The sequence below is a fragment of the Alexandromys fortis genome, unplaced genomic scaffold (genome assembly GCF_014885135.2).
Source record: "Alexandromys fortis isolate MF-2015 unplaced genomic scaffold, M_Fortis_MF-2015_v1.1 scaffold_117, whole genome shotgun sequence".
Taxonomy (NCBI): Eukaryota; Metazoa; Chordata; class Mammalia; order Rodentia; family Cricetidae; genus Alexandromys; species Alexandromys fortis.
In genome coordinates this window covers 5,235,743-5,255,488 of record NW_026068015.1, presented here as the reverse complement: position 1 = coordinate 5,255,488, position 19,746 = coordinate 5,235,743, and the positions used below count along the sequence as shown (strand labels likewise).

General features: G+C 39.5%; 1 protein-coding gene across 4 annotated transcripts in view; it reads right to left on the bottom strand.

Moving 5' to 3' along the window:
* Positions 1-19,746, bottom strand: part of Prdm5 (PR/SET domain 5) — a 153,008-nt gene that overhangs the window by 9,301 nt on the left and 123,961 nt on the right. For 3 of the 4 annotated variants that reach the window (XM_050162316.1, XM_050162314.1, XM_050162315.1), the window contains one exon: positions 2,011-2,115. In XM_050162316.1, coding sequence (XP_050018273.1) covers positions 2,011-2,115 — 105 coding nt within the window. Of the gene's footprint in view, positions 1-2,010; positions 2,116-12,654; positions 12,793-19,746 lie in introns of all 4 variants that reach the window. The other variant, XR_007595435.1, reaches the window with a different exon arrangement.

Here is a 19,746-nt window from a genome sequence, read left to right as displayed (position 1 = left end):
TGAACATCCAATCTGGCTAGGCTCCCACCAAGCCGGAACATGAAGTAGGATCAAAACCCCGTGCCATTGTCCTTGGCTTCTCATCAGCCCTCATTGTTCGCCATGATCAGAGAGTCCGGTTTTATCCCATGCTTTTTCAGTCACAGTCCAGCTGGCCTTGGTGAGCTCCCAATAGATCAGTCCCACTGTCTCAGTGGGTGGGATTACTATCATTTCTATGTGATTATTTTGGGTCTGGGCGGCCAGGAATGAACAACACTCTGTCAACACAGGACCCACTTGGCAGAAGGAGGGAATGGAGTCCCACAGGTTTCCCTCTGACCTCTACACCCACACCATGGGGCACATGTGCCTGCACAGGCATGCAGACACATAAAGTCTGTTAAGAAATCTTATAAATTTTTAAAAAGATTTCAAAATTTCATGTCAAAGGTGCCCAGGGGAACACACTGGACATCTGAAGTGATGAGAAAGGGTGAAGGCTCCAGCTGCTGATAGGAATGAAAATTTAGAGGAAGTGTCGATATGGCACTAGTGATATGGGAGTGATTTCTTACTAATAAAGAAACTGCTTAGGCCCCTTGATAGGCCAACCCTTAGGTGGGTGGAGTACACAGAACAGAATTCTGGGAGAAAGAAGCTTAGTCGAGGAGTCGCCATGGTTCTCCCACTCCAGACAGACGCAGGTTAAGATCCTCCCTGGTAAGCCACCTCGTGGGCTACACAGAATATTAGAAATGGGTTAGAACAATATGTAAGAGCTAGCCAATAAGAAACTGGAACTAGCCGGGCCAGGCAGTGTTTAAAAAGATACAGTTTCCATGTAATTATTTCGGGGCATAACCTAGCCATGCGGGTGGCCGGGTGCCGGGGACGCAGCCCTGCCGCTCCTAATTCAACAGCACTAGCAGACTGTTTCAGGCCTGAAATGGTTATCTGTGTAGTTGTACGACCAAGGCACTTACATAGGCTTTGTCTCTGTAAAAGAATTAACTAACTGAAGTTACTGAGCTAGCTCCAGTTCAGGACCATGTTCTATCTGCGTGCATTTCTCTTGCTACAGTTGGGTTTTCCTGAAGTGTCCTGGAGAGGAAGGTATTTTATGAGTAAGCGTGCATTGCTGCTTTAGCCTCCAGCGAGCTCTCACAGGATGGGGAAAAGGTCTTGCGTTTGTCAGTTCCCGTTCACAGGTACTCCTTGCACCATATGGTCCCCGCTGCGACATGCCAGTGGGATGACACTCTTGGGTAAATTCAGCATTTACAGTGAATTTGTACAGAGCTGCTTCACACATTACTACTTCAGTGTTTCTTCTCATACCAACTTCCACTGATGCTCTTTTTTTTTATATTTATTTGTCAAGAACAAGCCTTCTCTAACACTTGGGTTGATCAGATGACATAAACATTGGTAGAAAATAATCATTTCCCCCATCACTGTTCTTATTAAATTTACTAAGAACAGTAGCACTCTCTCCTTTCAAAATTAATGTGAAACAGTTATGTCAAATTATTTCAGTTCAATTCAATGATCCAAAATAGAAAATGTCTTAAGTAGCATTATTTAACAGAAATAAATTTATAGACATATTCTGAAAATTCAGCTTGTATTTAACATCTGAGTAGCTAAATATATTTTTTACATTCTGATTTTGAAGGACAATTACAGACACATAGAATATATTTTCATCCTACTCGCTATTGGTTCAACTGTCGCTAACTCATCAAAGATTGGGGCAGATGCCTGAGTTTCCTCCAACGATCCCATATTTACATCCTGGAAGAACAACAGCTCCTTGGAATGAAACACTGGAAGATATCCTGATGAAAATCCCAGTTTGTTTGCTGCTAGTAAACCATAATGAATAAAATATGATTGTACTGAATGTGAAGCCCAGAGTTAAAAGCAGCAGAAGGCACCGATCAACTCACAAAACCAACACATGCTGAGGTACGGACTGTCCTCCTGGTACTGCAGAGTATCAGGGGAGAGAAAAGAATCCCAACTTACGTCACACTGAAAAGGCTTTTCTCCTGTGTGTGTCCTCTTATGCTCATCCAGGCCCCGCTTCTGGCTGAAGGCCTTGCTGCACTCTGAGCACTGGTATGGCTTCTCCTGCAGGCACAGAAAAGAGAGCACCAAGAATGTCAGTGGATGAGTGGATCGGCTGCTGAACCTCCACAGAAAGGCGAGTCTTAAGATGGAAGACGCCGTGCTTGAGATGTGCAGGGAAGAGCTGAGCTGCTTCAGACCACGTGAGAAACACTAATAATCATTCCTGGACATTGTAATTTAGTTGAAAGTGAGCAACAAAGGCAGGACAGTGTCTGTCCCACTAATACCTTGGGCACTGTGATTCAATTTTTAATTATTTATTTTAGCTTAGAGGCACCATAACATTTTCCTATGGCTTTTTGGGTATTGACACCTAAGAAAGCCGAGGATCCCTCAGCTAAATGATGCAACTACTATAATTTCTGGATTGAATATGTCAGAATCAAAATTTCTATGTAAGTTGGAAGATTAATTTAAAAAGCTAGAAAGTACCTTTGATTGGTGTATTTTAATCTTGATTACAAAATATTTTTCTTCCTGGTATAGAGTTCTTTTTATTAAAACTAAGAATATTTCTTGCAGTGTTTCTCTGTGGTTTTGGAGCCTGTCCTGGAACTAGCTCTTGTAGACCAGACTGGTCTCGAACTCCCAGAGATCCACCTGCCTCTGCCTCCCGGGTGCTGGGATTAAAGGCGTGCGCCACCACTGCCCGGCTAAAACTAAGAATATTTCTAAGTGAGACTTTTCTTGTTTTTCTGTTATAGGCTCTTCTGTATGCTTCTCAAAATGGAGAAAAGTGTCCACCTTTCCTATTCACCTAAAGGATTCGAATCTATAGAACAGCAGAAAGAGCAGGAAGAGAACATACTGGAGATTTCCTGATCCAGCAAGTCTCCTAAACGACAGGTACTTATAGAGAACCAGGTAAATAAATGGTGAGACACATGCATTCTTTCTGAAAAAAGAACCTGCATCCACTTCTTACTAACTTCTCATTACTCCTAACCTGCTTCATTGCAAACACATCAATCCTCACTAGTCCAGCGCAGGTAGACAAGAGCCCAAACTGGATGCTATGGGCACAGTGTGTGATGCCAGGAGATATGTGTTCCTGTTCCCACCCCTTCCTCTGAGAACTGAGTACTCTTCATTGTTCCAGGAACATTCCCTAACATACGGGAATTCCCCTTCCAGTGAAACAAGAATTCATGAATACAACCAAGAGCACAAGGGAATTATAATTTTACTCTCTAATCTCTTCCCCTTAGGTTCACTGAGGACCACAGTGGTTAAGATAGTTACACAGAGACTGTCAACAAGGAACCATGTGATAGTGAAAGCTTAGGAAGGCATAAGATGCTTTGACTTCTGTCAAGTTAATAGACTTGAGGCTGCATGACCTCCTGCCTTCCCAAGGATATAAATGAAACAACTTATAGACCCATGTGGCTAGAATATAAAAGCATGTTCTCATACCACTTGCTACGATTTGGGTTAGTCCTCATAAGAGTCCCATTGGTGGCACCACTTAGGAGCAGAGGTAGGAGGTGGAACGGAATTAGATGACTGGGGGTATTCCCTGAATGAATTGTAGGGCTCTGCTTTCTTCTTCCTTTCTTTCTGTTTCCTAGCTTCCATAAGGTGAGCAGCTGCCTTCATTATGTGCTCCATGTGACAGGTTCAAAAGCAGCAAGGTCAAGCGACTAAAGCTCTAACACTGAGAGCCAAAATTAACCTTCTCCCCTTATAAGCTGATTATCTCAGACATTTGTTGGAACAACAGAAATACTGTCATGTTTGTGACCATCCTGCCACTCTGAGATAAGAAACTCATCCACCGCGTTGTCTCACATTCTCACTGCACTTCTTCCGTTGTCTGATGCAGGGATCTTAAATATGAGCACACAATCGGGTGCAACTGGTTTCAATGTCCTCATGGAGAAATATATAAAATAAATCACACATTCTGACTCATATGCTAGATTTAACTAGACATCATGATTAGGTTCTTGATTTATACTATTTCTGAATGATTAACCAGTCTATTTGAGAAATGTCCTGACCTTTGTCACTGTGACCTGGGAACCAATGCTAAGTGGAGGCAATCTACTTATCAGCTAAACTAATCCACGAGTGGCAGAATTAATCAACCATCTAATTAGTCTACTCTAATCAAACAACATCTGGCATAGCTCATCCAGAAGGTGGCTGTATGGCGCTCTGTGTCTGACACCTTGCCTATCGACAACACAACACCAGTTGTGAGTCATTGACACCCTTCTATACAAAGAAACAGCAACTTAACTCATAAAGATTTTCTAACAGCTCTCAATATCATTTAGGAAAGCTGTGGACAAACAGTATTTTTTGATAGAATTTGTTGGGAACTCCTCCTTTGAGAAAAAAACCTATTGAGGTCTCCCACCTCTCACACATATACACACACATACACACACACACACCCCCACACACACACCCACACACACACACCACAAAGGCATGTTAAGACATAAAAGTTATCTTCCATTTCAAATTGATTTCATTTTCCAGATTATAGTATTTTATATTAATGGCTTTCCATGTTTAAAGGTTAGGAAAATGATGAATTTTCCTAGACGATCCTGTCTTATTACTTTTCTTGTCTGTGATTATGTATGAACATGTATGTATCTTTTCATGGTGTGGGTGCATATGTGTATGTGTGGTGGTCAGAGATTGATGCCTGTGTCTTCTTTCTTTCTTTCCCACTTTATTTACTCAGGAGGGGACCCCTGTTGATCTAAAGCTCACAGATTCAGGCGAGTCATCTTGCGGTTTCCTCCTCCCTACTGCTAAGAGCATTAACCAGCTACTGAAACTGCCTGAATTTTTATGTGGCTGCAGGGAACCAGAACTCTGGCACTTACATTTGCAAATCAAGTGCTTTATAGATGGAGTCATCTCCTAGGCCCCAGTTCTTATTTCTAAACTTAAAAACTCATCTTAAAAATTTCCTGGGTTACAGTGGTGCACAGCTGTAATTCCAGCATGTGGGAGGTGGAAGCAGAGGATCAGGTTCAAGGTCATTCTCAGCTACAAGGAAAGTTGGAGACCAGTCTGGACTGCATAAGGCTGTTTACAACATAAAATAAAACAAATAAAATCAAATAATCAAATAAATGAGAAGTTTTTCTTTAAGTGGCACAAATATTTCCATGCAATTATCTAGGCCAGTGAGATAGCTCAGACTTTCCATTAAGTCTGACAACCTGAATTTCATCCCAAGAACACATTCCCACTACTGTGCTGAAACACAAATGCTCAAGCATGCCCACATATGCACAAATATAGATTTAAAATTCCCAGAGCATGGACTTGATGCAGATTTCTTAAACATAAAATGTTTATATACCCAGAAAACTTTCAGTCCCTCCTTTTTTTTTCCAGCAGCCCTGGTGTTGGTTAACCTTGTAGACAAACCATTGTGTACAAGAAAGTGAGACTTTGTTAACTTAAGTGCTGAATTACATTTTTAAAAGGATATGGAGCAAATTTTACCTTTTGATCTCATATGAAAAACACTGTATTAATGTGCAGTATGAAATATGAGGCCTATAGTGGGCAGACAACATATAACCAGATTAACTCTTTCTATCCGAGACCATAACAAGACCCATCTACCAATCCTTCTGAAGATAACACACAGAGAAGCCTGAATCACCACATTAGTTTAGGCCAAACTTCCTTAATCTGGAAACAATTGAAATTTAGGGCCATGTAATTCCAGGGAGAAGAGATGTCCTCAGTATCCACTAGATGACAGCAGGATATGTCATCTATCTTCAAACATTGGACCAAGTCCCTGGAGGAGGGCAAAGCACAGAGGTTCTACAGTATGCTTTTGGGGCTTTATATACGGAAAGACAACAGTTGTTTCAGTCTGTTGAAGAGTGGTCATTTAGAAAAGATAATAAAAATTCAATACCTGGAGAAGTTATGCATCTGAACATCATCACAATGCCAAAATGTTGTGATGTGACACTCCTCAGATTGTCTTCGCCTGTCACAATGAGCCACCACTGCTTTTGAGGCACACTTGGAACTGCGTGGACTTACAATAAAACTGTCTTTGCTGATAGGATGCCTATAATTCAATTTATCATTATCCAGGAAAACAAATGATGCCTATGCTAGAATATACTCAAAAGCTTAAATTTCATATGGTTAGGAGATTAAATAAGGCAAAACTACTTGTTTGATGTGGCTGACAACACATGGGAAGGGGAATTCATTACTTGATTCTCTCTGTTACTATAAGTCTAAAATTTCTGTATAAAAGTTAAAAGACTTCTTCAGCCCAAAGAGCAATTTGGGCTGACGAGGGAGAAGGACTTGATTGGGGGAGGGGGAGGGAAAGGGGAGGCGGCTGGGGGGAAGAGACAGAAATCTTTAATAAATAAAGAAAGAAAAAAAAAGTTAAAAGACTTAAAATACTGTTTTTATGTTATTCTAAAATTTGAAACATCACAACCTTCCTTCTTCCAAGGTCATGCCTTTCTCTATTGAGGGGAACTAATTATATTTACTATTTACTATATATCAAGATAATGGACCTTGTAAACATCAAGTCAAACTCGCTGTTTAGAGATAATTCCATGATCTGGTGTTGGGCTAGACAGCCATGCACTCTCAGCCTGGTAGGCAGTTGTTTTCCAAAACCTGGCCCTGAACGTTGAAATATGGAGACTACAATGTGCAGGCCACATGAAATCGGGTTGACTCTTTCCAGACTTGACCGCAGCCTTGACCAATCCTTCTGCAGTGATGTTTGGGGTATCTGGTGCAAGGCAAGTATGTGTGTTTCTGATGGCACTTCATACCACAGCTCCTCCATGACCTGCAGTAATCCCAACCATTGACCACAGGTCAGCCTTGACCACTGCCCGCAATGTGGCAGACTCAAACTCTGGTTTCTTTAGTGAGACTGTGTGGACAAAAGATTACTACTGGGTTCCATAAAATATCAAATTTGTATAGAATCGGAGCTGCAATTTATAGGAGGGTTTGTGAGTGTGGTCCCTCTAGTTTCTATTACAGCTAACAGGGCAGATCTATAGCCTGCAGAGCAGCTGGTCATATATCTAACAGCTCCTCTTAATGGCCCATTTGTGAGAACATACACACCACCGGCTGCACACAATCAGGGTGTGCTGAGCCTCCTTCTACAAGCAGCCCTGCCGAGCAAGCTCTCACAGATGTTTACAGCTTCTCTGGGTTTTTACTCATGTCTTATTTTTTATAGTCAGTGTGGTCGTTCAACATATGACAAAACACACCCTTGGACTAGTAAACAAAGCACCTAAATATTACAACTCACAGGGAAGCCTTTGAGAGCAAGGGGAATATTTAAAGCAGGTTTCTACACAGCATATCCATAATTGCTTCTGCATTGTAGCTAATGGGAAACACATTACATATAAGCCAGGAGAATGAATTGCAAAATCCACATATAGGAAACTAAAAATAAGCACAGTGAATACAATCTAAATTTCATATAAAAATGTTGTAAGGAGACACCTGATCCATTTCTGATTATTTCTTCTTGTGGTTCATGCAATAATTTGTAAAATAAGTGGGTAGCTAGAAAGTCCGTTACATGCACAGAGGGGGTACAGGAGCTTATCAGGCATAAAACAAGCAAGAAGCATGCAAACTACTTGAATGTGCTTTGCTGGAGCTACATGCATGACTTCAGTTTGTTGCTGGAGCAGCAAGACAACCTGCAGCAGAGAAAACACATACTTCACTCCTTCCTGATCGTGTACCACTGTATTTCACCATGCCTGATAATTCAAGTTGCCTTGGAATCTTTTAAATAACTACTTGCTGTGGAATAATCCTCTTGTACATTGTAAAGATTTGTCACTTGAATTGGTTTGATAAAACACTGATTGACAAGTAGCCAGGCAGGAAGCATAGGCAGGGCAACCAAACTAATGATGATAGGAAAAAGTGTGGAGTCAGAGTGACCAGCTAGATGCAGCCAGAGCAGGAGATGAACATGTCATGCTAACAAAGGTACTGCCATGTTGCAGAGTGTAAATAAAAAATATGGGTTAAGTTACAATGTAAGAGCTGTTTAGTAATAAGCCTGAGCTATTGACCAAGCATTTATAAGCCTCTGAGTCAGTTATTTGGGACCAGATGGTTGAGACAGGAAACATCCTTGTTTATTTGGTACTTCAGCATGTGGTTGGAATTTCCACATAAGACCTGATAAAGCTTTAAAAAAGATTTTAAACACACATTAACAGAGTCAAACTAAACTTCTTGGTAACCACTGCTGAGAAATATTTGATTATAAAAGCTGTTAGATTAAACCATCCTATATATTTTAAAAATATCTTGACTCCAAAGTTTAAGAAAAAAGATATGTTACTTTGGAAAAGAGGGTCTGCTTTTTCTCTAGTGGCAAGCAAAGGCATAGCTTCTTTAAGAGACAGCTTCCTTAACTCAACATTAGTGGCAAAAAATGGGAGGCTCTTTTAAGGATCCCTGCTACCTAACACTTGAATGGGGTTCATGAGCTGGGTGGCATACTACTTGGTGGCAGTGTGGATCCAGAAACTTCCTAGAGTTGGAGCAGTGAACATAGCTCCCAAGCTAGAAGTAAACATACCTCCACCATAAGACTAGCCTCTCAAGGAACCAAGACATGCAATGGAGCCAGATGACAAAGTTTCTGGTTTGGTCTTAGTCAACTCAGCATTTTAAAGACTCATGGGATCAGAAAAAGATAGAGATATGCAGTAAACACAGATTCAGAGGGGGGAAAACAACCCTGTAAACAGTTTACAGTGCTTTAAAAATATATCTATATCTATTTATCTATATCTAGGCTTGGGAGAAAAAAGAAATAGGTAGAAAAAGTCCTTAAAAAGGAATAGAGTAATAAAAATTATAATATACAACATAAATATGGAAAATACACTGAATCTGAATTGTGTATATTATTGTGTTGTCTTTAATTTTTTTAACTAATATGGGAAAATGATAACTGCTGAGAAATATTTCATTATAAAAGCTGCTAGATTAAACCAACTTATATATTTTTAAAATATTTTGACTTCAAATTTTCAATAAAAAGATGTTACTTTGGGAAAAAGGGTCTGCTTTTATTTTTCCAGAAAATTAAGAACTTTGAGTTCATTCTGGGTTAAGAAAAATCAGGTTTGATTGAGGAAATGCCCCTGAAAAATCTCTAATGAAAATGGATGGCCCAGATGATCCAATGTTTCAGAATGCCTCTGCTGAAGTTTCCTCTGAGTTTTGCATCCAGAACTCCTTCAAGGATGCTGGATGAGATGATTCAGACTTACAGAATACTCTAAGACTTGACCATAATCCTAAATTATCTCAGAGTCCCCCTAAAATTACCAACACTCCCAATCAACAGGAAATAGTCTAGAAAACTATGCCCACACTCCCAAAAAATGGGTTATGGATATTTATTTTCATTTAAGGTGGTTGGTTACAAGTTGTTATTGGTAATGGTCAGGAAAAAAGTGGGGTATAGAAATAGGATAAAAGGATAGATTATTGTATCCACTTTAATCCCAAAACCAAGTATTAATTTTACATTTTAGATTGGTATGGATTTTGGTCTATTGATACAAATTTTATATTAATTTAGTTATATTGTATACATTTTCCACTCTTCTCTAGGGTATTATGTCTATGCATCTCATTTAAAAATATAATACATGATTAAAGAATACAGGTTAAGTATCATCTATAATACTCAAACTTATAGTCATGTTAGGCCATACACAGATATATTTAGATAGATGGACTTCAAACACTTCAAAGACCTACAGAATATGGCATTTAATATACTTAAGAACCTAAGGATTGTCATGACATGTTCTGACAGCAACAATCTGCTTCAGAGAAGATGATGGGCATTGAAGAACTCAGTATAGAGGTTTTTTTTTTTACTGGCAAAAACTAACCATGGGGACAAAGAAACTTCTCTTGCCTCAATTGTTGTCCAAACTGAACCAACAGGATCTAAAAAGAAAAAAGGTGACTGCTGAAATTTGCCAGGACAAGGTAGAAAGTCCTTTAGATTTCTCTGCTTTACAGGAAAGTCTGTCAGATATTCTAGACCAGCAGGCCAGAGTTGGATACTCCAAAATTACAGAGGAATGTTGGGTGACTGTCCAGGCAGCTGAGGTTCCTATCTTTAGGTAACATTTTACCCTTTTGGGGTCTTTGATGGATTTGAAGACTGGATAGTTATAGTTATAATTCTTTAGTTATTATAAAAGATAAATGAGGTGGAAAACTGATGTGGGATTCCCCTCTATATGCTGTGAATACCATTGGTTAATAAAGAAACTGCCTTGAGCCCGTGATAAGGTAGAATAGAGCTAGGCAGGGAAAAATAAACTGAATGCTGGGAGAAAGGAGGTGGAGTCAGGGAGAAGCCTTGGGCTGCTGCCAGACACAGACATACTGAAACCTTGCAGGTGGTAAAATATAAAATAATGAAGATGGGTTAATTCTAGATGTAAGAACTAGCTAGCAATACACTTAAGTAATAGGACAAGCAGTAATCTAATTAATATAGTTTCTGTGTGGTTATTACAGGAGTCTGGGAAGCCAGGAAATGAACAAGTGGCCTCCATACAACACAAAACTTTAGATTCACAAAGATAACAGAATATTTTCTCTAATTTTTCCAAAATTAGATATTTTAACTGTAATTCTTACTTGATGAGTGTTTTGTTGTATATAATCTTACTATGTTAAATTAAAAACCTTTCTTTTTAATTAGACAGAAAGGAAGAAATGTTGTACACTCTGACGATTTGTCACTCAAATTTGTTTAATAAAATGCTGATTGGTCAGTAGCCAGGCAGAAAGTATAGGTGTGGTGACTAAACTGAGGATGAGAGGAAAGAGAAGGATGGATTGATGATTTGCTAGCCAGATGCAAAGGGATCAGGAGATGAATGTGCCATGCTAATGAAAGTACCACCATGTTGCAGAGCATAAATAAGAAATGTGGGTTAATTTAAAATGTAAGAGCTAGTTAGTAATTAGCCTGAGATACTGACTGAGCATTTATAAGTAATATTATGCCTCTGAGTCTGGGAGTGGGAGGTCAGGACAAGAAATGTCAGTTTACAACTACTACCCTCTGGAGTCCACTCACAGAAAGCATCATTCACTGAACTGGACATGGCTAGGCACTGATGCTTTAGAAGTTCCCAAGTTGCTGTCAAGTGCAGTCATGAGGGAGAAGCGTAAGGGCATCCTAGAAGGCTAACTGAGCAGCAACAGTGGAAGAGAGGCCTGTTGGTCCCCTCCTGCTCTTATACTTCTCTCACACTGCACTGTAACTTTCCCTTTGGACTGCCTGTTTCACACTAGCTGGCAAAGGGATAGGAATACTTTAAAAGCTCCACTCCACTAAATTGTTAAGCAATACTTGGAATATGGTTATGCTCACTTTACAGATGAAGAAACATTAGTTTAAAGCTATGCCAAAGGTCACAGAGTCAGGCTGAGAGGACAGAATTCACAATAAGTTCCACTCTAAGACCTAAGACCATTGTACTACATAGCTGCTTGCAGCTCACAAAACTCTTTCCTTTCTCTCTGGCCCTGCGAGCAGAGCTCCATTCTGTTGAGTATCACCTTTATCTTGTTAGCTACTCTGAAGGAGGAAGATGGTCCCCAGCTCAAGTGAGGCATCTGGTCAGGCTAAGCTTTAGCCCATGCTTGTTTAAAAATTGGAATCAACAGAAGAGCTTCAAAAATGCTGATGCCTGTAGCCTACTTCCAGGGAAAGAAGATTTCTAACTGGGGTTTTGTGCCCAGGGCTTTGTTATTTTTAAAGAACTTCTGATGTTTTTAATTAGCCATGTTGGAGAATAGCTGAGAAAGGTCAAGATGGCTTTTTTACTGCTGTTGCAGGTATGACTTTAGATGGGAGTATGAGAAGTAACTCAGGTTCCCGTATGAGGAGATGCTGCCTGTTCTATTAAGAATCACATGCATAACACGGGCAGAGCTAATATGGTGGGAGACATCAGAACTGTGTCACCTGGTGGCCTTGTTGAGCAAATCATCAGCTCCGGGAAGTCTCATATTTAGGAACCTTACAGTTTGGGATGAATTTACTCAACATACCTCACCTGAGATTCTCACTCACCACATTATTTTCATATGACTCATAAGCAAAATACTGCAGAGGGTGCTGAGTGAGGAACAGGGTGAAGACCAAAATAAAATGTCCTCACCCGCCAGAAAAGCACAACAGATTCACCAAGGAAAAAATATCAAGGCAGGTGGACTAGATAGAGCTGAAGTCTACCTGCCTATCAACTGATAGATTCTATGGCACACAATCTGAAATATGGAGGCTGGGGAAAGAACACAGTGGTAGAGTGTTTGTCTATCAGTGTGAGGCCCTAGGCTCAATTTCTAGGCTTTAGAAAATGATAGCATATCCAAATATAAACAAAAACCAAATACTCACAAGAATCCGAGGAACATTACTTAAGTGCACAAATGACAGAAAGTGAGAATTCATCACAGGCACAAACTCACATTTGAGAGTCATTTCTAACTGGTCCCAGAGGACTGAATAATTCATCTTGCCTGCTTCCAAAAATAACAGCTCTGACATATGTGAGGGTGGCACGTAGAATTCACTTCTCAATACACCCATACCATTTATTCAGAGGTCTGCAGGAGAAAGGAATTATGTAGATTCATCCTTAGAAGAGTCATCTCTAATTCTAAAGAAATAACATACTTCTCCTATTACTCCATTTTGAAAATAATCACACAGCACAAAGGTGCTATTGCACATGTGGGTAATCCATCCATGAGCAACAGGATATTGATAACAGCCAAGTTCATGTCAACAGTAAAACGAAGCCATCAAGCGGTGGGCAAAAGTCAGAGGAAGTAGTATCAATGTAAATTACACGTAGAGTCAACACCCTGCACAAACGGCAGGGAGCTAGTAATAGAAATGCATCCTTTCAAGCCTCAGAAAGTGCTGGAAAAACCTAGGCTGTCTGTTTGCACAGGTGGGGATTCCAGGACTAACCTAGTAGAGATCTTACCAGATCAAAACTGACTCAAAAGTCATAAAATGCTTTCTTAAAAAGTCTTAAAAATAAAAATATATCATAAGATTACTGTAATATGTGAGAATGTCTTTATATATCATCTGAGAATAATAAACATTTTTAAAGAAAAAGGGCAACAGAAGATCAATTTAAGTTCAGAAAATTAGTGACCTCACTTTTTACTCTATTCACCCAACACCTCTTTTCTTTTTTCTTTCCTTCTGTCTCTCTCTGTCTCTGTCTTTCTCTTTGTCTCTGTCTTTCTCTCTCTCTCTCTCTCTCTCTCTCTCTCTGTAAATTGGAGCTCAGTTATTTCACAAGGGTAGATTTGTAAAAACTTTTCAGCATTTCTAGAGATATTATGCAAAATTCATCCAGCTGGTGTGTGCTTCATTCCTCATCAACAGGTCCTAAATTTGCTTGTGGAAAACTAAGGACTGTCACTTTTGTCCAAGTTGCTTTTGGTTGTCTCTCTGTCTCCTTATTAAGGGCACTTATTGATGTATTTTGAGAATGGATATCAGCAACTTGGCATATTTGCCCAGGACTAGCCTGGATTTGACCCTGAAAGTCCTATATTCTAAGAAACTTTATTTTTCAGCAAAACAGAAAGGTCATGATTATAAAGCAAGACACTGCCCAAACACCTCTATATTCCCCTAAGTGTGGAATGATGGGCTGAAACTATGTGCCACTTGGATACTATCTAGGGACTGTACACATCACTCTTATATTTTCACTCAGTTGTCCTTTGGCAGGATAACATACTGAACAGAAAGGACTCTGCTAATGTAACACCTCCCATGCTTCAATCTTTCATCCCATTTGCAAACAGTTAAAGTCTTTAATTCTAATGACAGCAGGAACTTAGTTGTCTACAACAGCAGCACTCAGACTTTATTTTTAGTTAGTCCTTTCCCCAAGGCATGGGCATGACACTTCACATTCCAGCTGACATGGATGGGGGGAGCACAGGGAAGAAAGAAGCAGGTAAAGTGAAGTGACAGTTGCTGACCTGGGCATGTGAAATGCATTTTATCAGCAGTAGGTACTCGTGGTTTTTGGTTTAAGGAAAAACATTTTACAGAGAGGGGTATTTTTGAACTCTCCAAGCTATTAGAAGTTGTCTAACTCAGTCTTGGGTTAAGCCAATGTAGTTATTTTTAGCAAGCTAAAAGGCATAGAAAACTCCACGGAATGACATCTCAGATTTGAACCATTCTTTTACACACAGATAATGTTGATCTTAGCTCTCAGTGTCTTGTCATTTCGTTTAGATATACAGCCTCCGCATGGGGGAATACTAACATAGAAGAGCTATGGGGGAATACTAACATAGAAGAGCTACCAGCCCCCATCTCCTGGTCACTGTCCCCTCTCCTTTCACAATTGTGGTTGGAATACTTTTCTACTAGCAACTAAGTATCTTTATATTAAGTCAATATAAACAGCACACTCAGCAGAGGATCCAGTTAAAAGAATCCTCATTTTTCACAGAGAAGCAAACCACAGTGAGATGGCTCAAGAACTCAGAGATTATTCAATGAGCATATTTCTCTTCTCTCAAAGTATCGATACCACTGACCTCTAAAAGACCTCTCTTCAGAGAACCAGATAATATAACCGAATACTTACAGGTACAAAATGGGAGCTGTGGAGGGAACCAGCAGGCCCCAAGCTCAGTATCACATGAAACGGAACATTTAACATTAGGGAGTCTCAGCACAATACAGATGCTGAGGGCTCAGTCATATCTAGCCAATGGGGAAACAGAAGTAGAATTTAATACTTAAAATCCAAAATTCTGTTGTAGGAGCTGTGGGTTGCATTCCTGCCACCCCAGCTCCCAGCCACTGGCTAGCTTATGCCCCGAAATAACAACACACAAACTGTATTCTTTTAAACACTGCTTGGCCCATTATATCTAGCCTCTTCTCAGCTAACTCTCACACCTGATCTAGCCCATTTCTAATAATGTGTGTAGCACCCAAAGGTGCGCTTACCGGAAAGATTCTAGTCTACATCCATCCTGGGTCGGAGCTCCATCACGTCTGCCCTGGAGAGGAGAGCATGGCCTCTGAGCTCACTTCCTCTTCCTCCCAGCATTCTGTTCTGTTTACTCCTCCCACCTATGTTTTAACCTATGAGGCCAAGCAGTTTCTTTATTACTTAACCAATGACCTTCCTCCATTAAAATTCAGTCAATATGTCACGTATTACTTGGTGATAAACTGTCCTACTTTTTAAAGTGTTAAAGACTATTTCTAGGTGGAATATCGTTTTCTTGGCACCGACATGATCTCTGTTTATTCATCTAAAGGCACGTTTAGACCCTTTGGTCTGTTGCCTCTACAAAGCATCAAAGCATTGAACCTGACTCACACTGTCATGGTGAGCCAAGTGTAGTCATTCACTGAAGGCAAGCAGCAGCAGGAACCGGGCATGGCAGAAATGCGAGAGTATGTATGGTCATAAATATGTGAATACAAACACATATGAGGTGTAGCAACAAAAGTTTTAGCTCCAATGCAACTAATCCAAAATACAAAGAAAGTGGTCTTGGATTCACTGCTGCAGGAATCTGGGCCATGTTCAGCATCACAGACTAGAGAAAGGAGTATGGTCAGGGACTTGGTAAGTTTTAAGGTAGCCCTAGTTATTAAGGAGGTTCTCAGATGTCTGTTTTTTATAGCCAAAGCAAAAAAAAGAATCACTGAGGAGTATCTGACTATGACAGGTTTTTTTTGGTCTTGATGACAACGAATCCTTGAATGAATGGTTTATGTCACTAGCAATTTGCCCCAGACTGACCCAAGGGATGAATGAGTTTAGATCTGATTAACAGTCTCCAGAGTGCTTCCCCAACTCCACCCCAGCTTTATGGTTTCCAGAACACCAAATCTCAAATCAGAAATATATTCATCTGTTACAATCCACCATCAAGGACACAAGCAATCATTGCCATCATAGCCACTGTAAATCATAATGCCATAAAGAAAATCTTAGGCAAACAATGCATCCATGTGATGTGACCTTAAAATATAACTAACTAACTAACTAAAAAATAAATAAATAACATTTGGTAATGAAAATGTGTTTGGAAACCTGCCCTCAATTCTGGTTCCTCTTATCTCCATTTACAACCTTGAACATACAATGATATAAGAAACTAAATTAAACATGCATGCACTCTCTACTGATTCCACATATATTTAACAATATTTATTCTTCATGATGTAAACAAAGGCTTATTGGTTTTTTTAAGTGAATGTTCTCTCTCTTTCTGTGTGTATGTATATACATACACATGTATGTATGTATTTTGGAGGCAGTATCCTACACTGTAGTTCAAGCTAACATGTAATTCCCTATGTAATGAAGCTGACCGTGAACTACCGGCACCCCACTCCCCCCAGACTTACCATTGTGTGCTAGAATTACAGATATGAGTATGATGTATAAAGTCTCATCTATTTGCCTATCATCAGTCAACATTTAACCTAATGCTATGCCTTGGATGTATCTATGAGGCTTTTAATATCTATATTTCAGTGTTCCCAAAAGAGGAACTGAAGTCATATGAACTCATGGCATCTGAACTTCCTATTTCCCATTAGGGAGACATACTACATAGAAAATATGCACAGAGCATGATTTGACTGGAAATTCTCAAGTGTATGATTATAAGACTCAACTTATAATTGAGAACACAGCTGCCTAGATAGTTTTCTGGGCATCATGTTTAAATACTCCACAGAAGAAGCGCAACTGAAGCCTCCCCAAAAATGTTTCTGTCTAGGACCACAGCAGGAAGTGGTTTCCATGATAAAGAAGATGACTGGCACAGAGCATACAGATTTGATCTAAGTACGAAGTAAAGAAACAGAGCAGTGTCCTAGCCTCACTCAGGACCAGCAGATCTTACTCAACATGAAAAATTAAGGCCAGTCAAATGCTGAATGAGTAGCTGCTTCTCTTAGAGTCTAAATTAAGAGTGATGCCTTCTTTGTTGAACAAACTGAAGCCCAAATGCATGATCTATATTAGCAGTTCTCAACATGTGGGTCATGAAGCCTTTGGGACTGCATATTGGATATCTTGCTTATCAGGTATTTACATTCTAATTCATAACAGTTGCAAAATTACAGTTAAGAAGTAGCAATAAAATAATACTGGTTCTCACCACAGCATAAGGAACTATATTAAAGGGCCAGAACATTAGGAAGACTCAGAACCACTACCCTAAATTCTTAAAATCTCTGTTTTCTTCATGGAACTGGGATACTACAACAATAAAATTAAGGCATTTTCCAAATTCTACAATCTTGACATTACAGTGTATGGCAAATGAGTCCAAGAGGTCTTTCAAAGCCTGGCTCACAGGACCACTTTCTAACCTTGATATCAACTTGAACTATGACATACTGCTGTTATAGACTTGAAGAAGAAACTAGCATTAATTCTAAAATACTGGTTTATATACTATGGGAAGCAGTATAACAGTGTGATGACTATACATAAACATTAACTTCACAGACAAAGATATCCAAATTCCATTCTTGATGTTGATCACATCTAGGCAACTCCAGATAAATTATACACTTCACTGAGTTTGACAGCCTTAGTCATTAGCATGTGACAGTGTACCTATGTCTTCTCTCCTTAATGTGTAACACAAAAGAAGGGTATCTATGTCTTATATTAACCAGATTTTGTCTATTTGTAACCACAATATTCATATTAATAAGTACTGCAAGTCCAAACTGAAAAAAGCCATACAGATTATGAAAATATAACTAGATGATTTTACCAAAAGAAAAGGAAATCATGAATGAGCTTCAGTGTATCACTGCTTTTGGAATCTGTTAGTGGGAATTTATATAAATAGATGCCTTTATTTTAAAATTCTTATGATACTTTAGTAATTAGAGCTCTCTCAACAGAGTGAAAAATAAGTAAAATTATGTTTAGAAAGAAAATAGTATAGAAAATTGCATTTTTTTTCTAAGAATGATGACTTTTTCTTTTGAAACTGTCTCTATACTGACTTTCTTAAAACAAATGAAAACTCAAACAGCATGGACTACACTTCCATTTAATATTGAAATATATTATTAAAGTCTAAAGATAATGTGGTATTGGGAAGATAGCAATTAGCATAAATGCTAAATATTTATAGAGTTTTATTTTAGCTAAATCGTCAAACCGTTCTGCATAGATTCTTTGTTCATATACCCACTGCACAAGAATTACTAGCCATCTTTGAAACAGCTGAATTAATTACTGCATAGGGGACATATAGGGACAGGAAGCTGTTTTATATCACATGGTACACAGGCCCTTAAAAGAACAGGACTGGGTCTGATGCAGGGGCTCCTGGAATGCGTCTTGTAGAAGCCACAAAGAACTGAAGAAACACCTGAACTAATGGATCTTGGATACCTAAGCACAGACTTTGATGTATTATGTTCTGCTCTGTAGATACTCAGTGCACTGAGCAGTCAACTAGGCCTGGAGATGAACGGCAGGAACTTCGCTTCAGGATTCTGTAAATTGGGGAGACAGTGAACTATCAAAATCAGTTCAGTTAAATGTGCAATACATAGTGACTGCTCATAGATGAAGCCTTTAGCCAAGCACTGAAAGACTGAGAAATAAAGGGGGATGTGGATTTAACTGAGCACAGGACTTCATTTGTTTGCTTTTAAAGTGTTTCCAGATGGCAAAGCCAGCAATAAAACATAGAAGGACATCTCAGTTAACAAGACACCCCAAATAGATCTAGAGAGCTGGAGAAGGTTGTGAATTTGGCTGATCTATAGTATTTATGCTCTCTTCTTTACTTTCTGTCACCGTGACAAACCCTGAATGACAGGAAGGGTCACAATAGCTAGGGCAGAAATTGACTAACTTTAGTGTTTCAGATGAGAACTTCAAGCTGATCTTGTATTGTCTCAAGGTTAGGGAGGGAATCTGAGTGGATTAAGAGATGCTGCGCTGCCAAGAATGAGAGCTACACTTACCAGTGGGCATAGGATACATATTTAGGGTATAGTTGGAAATTACACTGGTTTAGGACAGTAGCAGTATTCCCTCTTCTCTAAGATCGGTCATGACCTAGCTAGCCATGGGAAACCAGGCTTTTAAGAGGACCTTAAATCCAATTAGACAACTGCTTGCTACTGCCAAGATATAAGTACCACTACTGTTCCTTCAAAGATGTCGTTCCATTTTGATCATTGTTCTGGTTCATAGGTGTCACAGCTGTGTAAACTACTGAACGTTTTCTTCCCATGCTAGCTTGCACAGCACCTTCTGGAATGATAAGAGCGTGCCCTTAGGGAAGAGGCTTTTAGGTCAGATTTTCCTCAAATCCTCCTAGTTCTGTGTTCAAGGAGTGTGGTATCTTCAGCAACAGGAACCTTCAAATTCTGGAAGGCAACCAAGCAAGATAACAATAGCCTATATTTTTTTTAGGAGTCTCTTGGACTCCCCAACAACTCAAATGGAGGTTTTTGCTCTTAGGGGAGGTGCTATCATCCCAACTGGCATAACTCTTAAA